The following is an 8,689-nucleotide window of genomic DNA, read 5'->3' as shown; positions in this document are numbered from 1 at the left end:
AATGCATACCATTGAGGATTCTTTGTATAGATGATCATAAACCATGAAATAACAAAATTTCAAAACGAATTGTAAGTATTCCCTTTACCGTTCATTAAAGTGTATAAGTGTTTCTCTTATGTTGTGGGGATTGCGTTCATACAATCGGAAAAGTGTTTATTATAGGGTAAGGAACAAATTTTTGACTTCATAATCAGTCTAAGACACTTAATAAGGGTTATATAAGTGTTATTCAAACCGTAAAATGTTGTTTTCGGTTTAAAAACTCTACTTCCTCGGAATTTCCTCGGAATTTTCTCGGCTAGTTCGTCGGAATTTCCTCGGAATTTTTAAAATCCCCCAACGGCTCTCTGACGGCTATAATATATCCTCGGAATTCATCGATTTTTTCCGAGGAATACGTTTTTCCTCGGTATTCTATAAGAATATTCCGACGGATTAATATTTCCTCGGAATTCCGTCGGTATATTCCGAGGAAATTCCGAGGAAACTAAATTTTGTGTTTCCTCGGAATATCCTCGGAAATTCCTCGGAATATTCCGAGGATTTCATTTTCCGTCGGAATGTCCGTCAGAATACCGCTGTTTTCTTGTAGTGTTTCTACAAGTTACCTAATAGCATTTGCTAATAAAATTCTAGTATTCTACGCAAGTGTGGGATGTCGATAAAACTTAAGAAAAAGAGATGTGTATGTTTTCGTTTACCCTTTTGATATAAAGTTATAACTCTGAAGAATAGCAATGCATAGCATAAGTTTAGCTACTACCATTACATGAGAGTTTAGGTTGCTACTTACAATTATAGCTTTAGTCTAAAACTCAAACTGTAATTAGAGTCTAAGAGCTAGATAGGAGTGCTTACTTATCAAAAGACAACAAGGCTTCTTTGTCTTTGTTTCAATATGCTAGGTTTTATCGGGACCAAATTAAAACCAAAAATTTGACAGATATTAGTTAGTTTCTAACATTGTTATCCAAACCAAACAGTTTTATATATGTCTCTAGAACCGAAAACCGAACGCAAAACCTAGTCGGTGGATTATCAAACAACATATATTTTTTTAGCAATGGTCACGATCAGGTGTGGAATCAGCACGAACATAGAGATATCATTCACACGTTAAGTACAACCCAGCTTGTGATAACAATCCTATTATCCTTTGTTTTCAGTTTAACGCAAGCATCAGTTGATACACCTTGGACATGGTGTTGTCCTAGATAGCTAGATGTCTGATAATAGATGACAATTTCGCCTACTGCTTATTCAAATTAAACTAAAAACAATAGCAAACGCATAAAATTAATTAACATCAGATGAGCTGAGGAGCTAATAGAGTGACTGCCTATGGTTCCTGTGGTATCTTCTTCTTAGTTTTACTTTCATGCTTCAGCAAGCTTAGGTTGTGAAGAAAAGATACGGTTCAGAGTGGCCGCCAAGCGAATCCCACCTTGTGCAAGTCTCTTCTCCACAATGGGTAACCGAGAGAGAAAATACTCATCTGCAGAACAGACGTGAGAGAAAGTCCAAGATCACAACTTTGCATACAAGTGCATGATTGAGATGAGCATGCGTGGGTAAAGAAAGCTAAGATCTTTGTTTCAGAGTGAATAAACTTCAAGGTAATATTTCCTAGAAACTTCGAATTCAATGCTGAGTGAGTATTACCTCCTAAAGTAGTCCCTGGGGTAGCGTTCCTGTAAGCATACTTGCAGGCCAGACTTATGCTTTCAGATGCATACCTGAACAACATCCACAACCCTACTCAATCAACAAACGATGTAATTAGGAAAACAAACAAGCTATAACGAGATGTCTCTGACTGGTCTGGACTAGAGCTTACGAATTTGGACAGGCCGTTTGGTTAAGTTGACATGATTCCCACGATGGAACATCATTTGACCAGCCATGCTATATTCATACAAGCAGTTCAAAGCAAATATAATCAAAAATGTGAGTTGATTAGTTATAACGTACTTGCATTGGAGCTCCATAAAGAAAGTAACATCTTACAGTAAGATTGGCTTGAAGTGCTTGAATCATGAGTGGAAGACTTTTATTGTAGTATGTTTTAAGAGCTGACTCAATTATCATGTTATCCCACACCTTCAAATGATTCAAAAAGATTAAACCAATCATCAGGAATGCTAACATTTATGAGCATCAGTATTGATAGATAACAAACACTTACATGGTGCAAATTTGTTTTGCGACGGTACCAGCGGACTGTTATAGTGTTTCCACCTTCATCTCCCAGGAAACCAACATGCAAAGGCTGTGTAAATTTACAACATACAACTCAGATCAGACAGAACATGTTGTGGTATGATTTATTTGAAATGACAAACAGTATTTTACCTGGTGAACATCTCCGATATAATGTGATAAGAACATGAGAGCCTCTGTCAAGTTGTCTACAGACAAAAAACTAGTCAGAACTCAAAAACTGAAGCATAGTATTAAATTCACTTTTATCTCACTCACAGTGTACTATCCTCCGCGAGTTTTCAGAACCCGACATAAGTTGCATCGTGTAATTGAAAATAGCTCCAGTCACACACCGGTCTTGATGCTTATGAGTATCATGACAATCCCCTTCACAGAGACAGAACATATAAGATTAGACTCTGAAACATGAACGGAGAGGTTAAAAAAAAGATAGTTGGAAGAAGGAAGAATAAACCCACGACAGTATTGGTAGTTGCATCTGTAATCAGGAGTGTCAACATAGTGCAAAGGGCTGGTCCAACGCCACTGCCAATGGTGTTTAATCTCATCAGGCCACGAGCAAACAGATGCTAAGTCTCCTTGAGCAGATTCAGGTAGAAGTTTCTTCACTGCGGCTACAGTTTCTTCCTCAAAATAGCTCTTTAAGGCATTGAAATAAAAACGTCATTATCATCAGATATCAACAAAAGGTACTTTCTTTTTTGTTCTTTGCAGAAACATCTCTGATCCTATAAAGGTTATAGCTTTAAGCAAGACACTACCTCGGCTATTTTGCAGACGGTGTAGTGGCCTTCTTTCCCCCAGCTCAAAGCTCCGTGGATGAGCTGTGTAAGCACCAGTACTCTCGTTAACCACAGGCTCAGCGACGAATTCATACTGAAACAGTTGTAAAGTTTCGATTTTTATGCTAATCAAAGACTTTTGTTGCACGATTTTGCTAAATTAGAAACTGGGTTTCATCGTACAGATCGATTCAAAACGACAAGTCAAAGTTCAGAAGAGAATAATACCTTCACAAAGTTTTGATCTAAAATTGATTCAGCTCACTGAATATATATATATATATGTATATTTTTCGGTTTTAAAAAAAAAAAAACTTTTTGTTATCATAAAATAAGCTCAAAGTCAACTATTAAAATAATATAATTTATTTCAAAACTAATTGGCATAAAATGAAATAACAGTCTTTGATCGTACTCCTTCCGTTCCGTTTTAATGTTGATAAATTGTATATTTTTAAGAAACATTAATTGAAAATATTTGAATTGATTAAATATTATTGGTTAATAGTTATTGAAAAATATATAATAAAATAAACAATAAATTTAATTGTAAATATTTATTATATTATTAATATGCGTGAATACTTTATAAAATCTTTTTTTTCAGATAACTGAAGGAGTGTCGTTTGATCCTTTGTTTACTACAACATGGCTTCTTGTTAAAAAGGTTTAGTTACAAATTACAGATTTTAAGTGCAGTCTCTAGTCTCTTGAGTAGATCTGGAAACGCTCTCTGACACAGATATCAAGACACCCAGAAGTTCACCGCATTCCGACGCCGGTGGAGCAAGAGCTCGCCGGCATCGTCTTTTCCTTTGGTCTCTCATGCTCTCATTCGATTCTTACCATCTCTCTGCTGCGTTTTTAATCTTCTTCAAGTTCTCTCTTCCGGATCTGACGCCGTCGATATCTGTGGCTACTCGTCGGTCACAGGTCACCGGAACTGTTCTTTTCTCTGGGGGTTCCTGGAGGACTTGTGCTTGTGCAAGCTTAACCTTTCCACTCTCTCTCTTTACAAGGATGCTCTATGCTTTGGGCTTCAGATCTCTAATCTTCAACCGTCGCTGGCCCTCACATCCGCTTAACAAACGGTACGCCGTACTTAAGGTCGACGGTAGCTCAGCTTCCCTTGTAAGTGTAAACCTCGACGCATTGTCAAACCTACCACCCGACTGCTCACTTCAACCCAATCGTATCCTTTGTCGGGTCCTTTCTCTGAAGAGATCCCTGTCTGATACGCATGTCCCCCTGTTCTTGTTTACCGGTGCCTCGTCGCTAGCTACCCATATGTCTCCACCAACAGCCCATCCTCCGCAGACAAGGCGTTCCCCACCGTCGACGTGTTCACCTGCGACAAGACTATACCTCCTAGCTCCTCCATCAAACACTACAACTCCTCCAGTGCACAATCCAGCTCTGCCTTGTGGTATCCCTCAAACGTATCTCTCAGATCCGACTGGAGTATTGCTGACGTCAGCCCTTCGAGCTTCACAGCATGGGCCAGGCCCATGGAAAATATCCAAGATGTCAGCCCAAGTTTTAGCCCTGCATTTGTGGGTAAGGTCTGGTCTATAATCAATTTTATGGTCTGGGTCCTTTTGGCTAGAGTAATAAAAAGTTCTAATGGGTTCATTGGAATTCTTAACCGAATCTTTCAGCGATTAATGTTTTCTCTCTCTTTTCTGAAGAGTTCTTCCATTTCATCATCCTCCTCTTATGAGGAGAGACGTTTACCATTATACCTTCTTTCGGTGAAAGGAGCAAAAGTCTCGGTCTCGTCACCGAGCAGTTTGTTCAGCCTAAACACTATTTTGCTATCTTGCGTAGCGGTCTCTACGAGACCAGAAGATGCAAACGAGAATACTTCAGGGTTTCTTGTAAGTGCAGGTTGGAGTTCAACGTCACAATCAAAAGTGACTAATTCTCTTTGTCGTGCAGGCTCCATTGACGCATTCAAGCTCTGCTTCGAATCCGCTGTCATCTTCGTACGAAGACCTATCTGTTTCGGTTTCTTTTATCTTTGTGTTTAATGCTTTTTATCAAAGAGGATGTTTAATCCCCTCTCTCTCTGTTGTAACCGAACATTTTAGTTTAATGGAAGTGAGTTGTGTTCAAAAAAAAAAAAGTACAGTCTCTTGAATATTACAACATTATATTTTGTCGAATATAAAGAAGTAAACATAACGCTTTAGTGTAGACAGCTTATTGATATATATGGTCCATAGTTACATACATAGTCCCAAACACAGAGATACATAAAAGCCAATGAACAGACTCTTGTACATCTACGAACACAATCCACCAGATTATTTTATTTTCCAACCATGATTCGTGTCTCTGAACATTTTCTTTCTCCCTTTGCAGAGAATATCAAGTAACAAGCAGAATCTTACCAATATGGCTACTACTCTCCATCAGGCTATGAGCTTCTGCTGCCTGCGACAACGGTAAGTACTTGTAAATCACTGGTTTTACCTTCCCTGCTTCTATCGCTGGCCAAACAGTCTTCTCCACTTCTGCTACAACAACCGCTTTGTTCTCCTTGCTTCTTGGTCTTAACGCAGCTCCTGCAGGAACAAAAACATATCAAAGTTTTCAGTTTTGATGTATGACTGAATACTGATTGATTGATTGTGTGTTTGAGTACCTAAGACAGTGAGACGCTTTGGAAGCAGACTACTTAGTTTTATCTCTGCATTGGCTCCTCCCATTAAACCGATAATACATAACCTCCCATCGAAGTTTAAGCTGTCCAGGTTTTTCTGCAGATACGGCGCTCCTATGCAGTCCAAGATAACATCCACACCTTTCCCATCTGTTTCAGCTTTCACCCTTGCCACAAAGTCCTCGGTTTTGTAATTTATACAAACGTCCGCACCGAGCTCTTTGCAAGCAGCTAGCTTTTCCTCATTTCCTGTTAGTCAAAAACGAAAATTAGAACATTGTCAACAAATGAGAAGGTTGTCCATTAACTGAAGCTTTAGACCAAAACCTGCTGTGACAAATACTCTCACTCCTTGATGTTTAGCCATCTGAATAGCAAATGTCCCAATCCCACTTGAACCTCCATGAACCTGAAATATCAGCAACCATCAACATTAGCAAGGAGCTAGACAAGAACAGTAAACACACACAAACAGAAAGTGAAGTAATTGCTTCTAATAGTCCCAGTAATAAGACTCGTCACTTCAAAATCCGCAGAATCATTCACTCATTATAAAATCATAGCCAAAGAAGCAGTTTTTATGAAGCAACCAAAAACTGAAATAAAGGAAAACTAAACAACTTGTCAGATTGCCATGAGCATTGTAGCAACAGGGAGAAGAGAAATACCAAGAAGGATTCAGCAGGGGAGAGACGGCCCATCATGAAAACAGTAGACCAAACAGTGCACGCCACTTCAGGGAAAGCAGTTGCATCTTTCAGAGAGACACCAGCGGGGACTGGAAGGACTTGTCCAACAGGTACAGCAACTTTCTCTGCGTAACCTCCTCCAGAGAGAAGAGCACACACCTAAAGACAGAGAGAAAATCAAAAAAGTTCAAAACTTTAATATAAAAAAGTGAAAGCTAAACTGATGAACACGAATTCAAAAATGACATCTTTACTTAAATCTTATTACTACCTGGTCTCCGACCTTCCAACGAGAGACGGAGTTGCTGACGGATTCGATGGTACCGGAACACTCGAGACCAGGGTAAGGGCTAGAGCCAGGTGGTGGAGAGTAAGAGCCAAGTCTCTGGAGTGTATCCGCGCGATTCAGAGCAGTGGCGTGAACTCTGATGAGAACCTCATCGTCTTTCACTTGTGGGTCTTCCACTTCACGGAGTTGCAGAACCTCCGGCGCTCCTGGCTCCGATATCACGATCGCCTTCATTCTCTCTCTCTAGCTTCCGTATCAAAACCTTCTTCCTCTTTTTTCTTTTATTCGTATTAACAAAAAAAAAAAAATAAAGACAGATGGATCGAGTCGAGCAAACACAAGTCAAGTTTTGACCCAACGGTGTTCTTAGTTCTGTAAAACTGTGACTTTGGGGTTTTATCTGGTAACAGCTTTTTTACCATATGCAAATCAGTTCCTAGTATCAACTCCATGTACCTCAGTAGTAGTAGCTATCAGAACAAAAATAAAAGATACTAGTCAGGAGACCCCGTGGTTTATGTAAACTATGATCATGTACGTTACGTTTGACAAGGCAAGGCATGTTCTTATTTATGATGCTTTACCTACAACTCTCTCTTAAACATTTCTACTTTAGACTTTAATTAGAGGCGGCAGCTTCAAGGATCTTATAAGAAGATTCTTCGTCTCTGGTTCTTCTGGAAACAAATTAGTGCTCTATGTAACTCTTCAGTCCTGGCCCAATGATCATTCAAATATATTTATTTATTTTTGCACATTAATCTTGAGCATTTGATTCTCTCACATTCCCCCCTATAAATCAATAAGTATGCAATGCTTTTACTCTGTAACTCCTCTTTACTGATCTGCTTCCTCTTCTTGAATTTCTTAACAAACATCCCCGAGAATATCACCAAATTATAACTCCTTTTTAAGCAGCAAGCACCCATATTTTGGCAAAAAGAGAATTTTGGTGTGTGGGATAAGCTTTGAGGCATTCATTGTCTACAATGTTTGGTAAGACAAAAATAATGACAAACAGTCCGTCTCTATACCGTCACGAGTGAAGTAAAAAAAAACGTAAATCAATGTAAATTCACAAGTTTCAGAATACAACATATGTAAACAGATATTGTACAACATACAACATATGTGTTGTTCAAGAAAAAAGAATACAACATATGTAAACAGATATTGTACGCTCTCCACATCTTTAGTTTCAATCTCTTTATACAAAGCATACTCAAATCATCCTAACACTACTAGTCAGTGTCAGTGGTTGAGAACCATGTATGCTAACATCAAAAGTTATGCAAGAACCTGTTTTGGTAGAGACTTGTTTAGTGACCTGGTTGAATGTGCTAAATAGATGGAAAAAGATGAAAGAAACATAAAAAAAAAACTAACGTCTGCCTAATGATAACCAAACCCAAATAGTTCAGCTAAACGAAAGTAACCTTCTTATGCAAACCATGATCAACATAATAAGCCAATCTGTAAAGTGACATGTAAAGAATGAAAAAAAAAAACGCACAAGGTGGAACATTAGCAATAGGCCTCTATCTCATAGGTTATCTTTGTCTTTGTTCCCAACACACTCTTCGTATTCAAACCAAGAATCGTAGCTCAAAGTGTTCTTTTATAATACCAAACATAACTTAAAAAAAAAAAAATCAAAAATCGAAACCCACCCCCATGTTATAAATCATGGAATGGATTGCCATTAACCAGGCCCGGTCCAAGACCGGCCCAATACCTAAAAGATGGAGGGATGGCCGAAGCCTAGAGAGAGGAGAGAGAGGAGAGAGAGAGCCGACTTCAGGAGAGAGAAAGACGGCCACAAAGCTTAGAGAAAAGGAAATGGTTTCCTTTTCTTAGTAGATGTAATCTTTCCATTATTATGTTTTAGTAGTTTTTCTATTTCCTGTTGGATTAGGATATGTACACTTTCCTTTTCTCTTTATCTTGTAATCCTTATATAAAGGAACCCCCATTGATCATTAATAATAACACAAAAATATTCAGTCTCTAAACTAAAATATTCAGTCTCTAAACTCTC

The 8,689-nt window shown here is 38.5% G+C and overlaps 2 protein-coding genes across 3 annotated transcripts; both read right to left on the bottom strand.

Annotated features, from left to right (window-relative positions):
* Positions 1-1,088: 1,088 nt before the first annotated feature.
* On the bottom strand, positions 1,089-3,252 carry LOC106344061 (endonuclease 4). 2 transcript variants are annotated; one of them, XR_001270103.1, is made up of 9 exons: positions 2,988-3,252; positions 2,685-2,865; positions 2,482-2,592; positions 2,356-2,411; positions 2,189-2,272; positions 2,011-2,103; positions 1,841-1,908; positions 1,666-1,758; positions 1,089-1,498 (listed from the first exon to the last, which is right to left on the bottom strand). XR_001270103.1 is itself a non-coding variant. In XM_013783444.1 (9 exons), the coding sequence occupies exons 1-9, from the start codon at positions 3,099-3,101 to the stop codon at positions 1,380-1,382; spliced, it is 900 nt and encodes a 299-aa protein (XP_013638898.1). In that variant the 5' UTR covers positions 3,102-3,252; the 3' UTR covers positions 1,089-1,379. The 2 variants fall into 2 exon arrangements, 1 of the variants encoding a protein (XP_013638898.1); XM_013783444.1 differs by having other exon boundaries at positions 1,666-1,739.
* Positions 3,253-5,175: 1,923 nt separating this feature from the next.
* LOC106318143 (quinone oxidoreductase PIG3) lies at positions 5,176-6,948 on the bottom strand. Its single transcript, XM_013756046.1, has 5 exons — positions 6,634-6,948; positions 6,342-6,521; positions 6,001-6,082; positions 5,656-5,922; positions 5,176-5,575 (listed from the first exon to the last, which is right to left on the bottom strand). Exons 1-5 carry the CDS (start codon positions 6,883-6,885, stop codon positions 5,379-5,381), a joined length of 978 nt encoding a protein of 325 aa, XP_013611500.1. The 5' UTR covers positions 6,886-6,948; the 3' UTR covers positions 5,176-5,378.
* Between the last annotated feature and the right edge of the window lie 1,741 nt (positions 6,949-8,689).

The sequence above is a fragment of the Brassica oleracea genome, chromosome C1 (genome assembly GCF_000695525.1).
Source record: "Brassica oleracea var. oleracea cultivar TO1000 chromosome C1, BOL, whole genome shotgun sequence".
NCBI lineage: Eukaryota > Viridiplantae > Streptophyta > Magnoliopsida > Brassicales > Brassicaceae > Brassica > Brassica oleracea.
The sequence above is the reverse complement of the archived record's forward strand: the minus strand, read 5'-3'. Positions and strand labels throughout refer to the sequence as shown.

Bases quoted from the DNA above. Each gene is read 5' to 3' on its own strand.
- LOC106344061 (XM_013783444.1), bottom strand. From the start codon at position 3,101: ATGAATTCGTCGCTGAGCCTGTGGTTAACGAGAGTACTGGTGCTTACA. The intron at 2,104-2,188 runs GTAAGTGTTTGT...AATCATTTGAAG, and splicing joins GCAAAACAAATTTGCACCAT to GTGTGGGATAACATGATAAT. The intron at 1,499-1,665 runs GTAATACTCACT...TCTGTTCTGCAG, and splicing joins CCCAGGGACTACTTTAGGAG to ATGAGTATTTTCTCTCTCGG.
- LOC106318143 (XM_013756046.1), bottom strand. From the start codon at position 6,885: ATGAAGGCGATCGTGATATCGGAGCCAGGAGCGCCGGAGGTTCTGCAA. The intron at 6,083-6,341 runs GTATTTCTCTTC...CTGATATTTCAG, and splicing joins CCCCTGCTGAATCCTTCTTG to GTTCATGGAGGTTCAAGTGG. The intron at 5,576-5,655 runs GTACTCAAACAC...TTGTTCCTGCAG, and splicing joins AAAGCGTCTCACTGTCTTAG to GAGCTGCGTTAAGACCAAGA.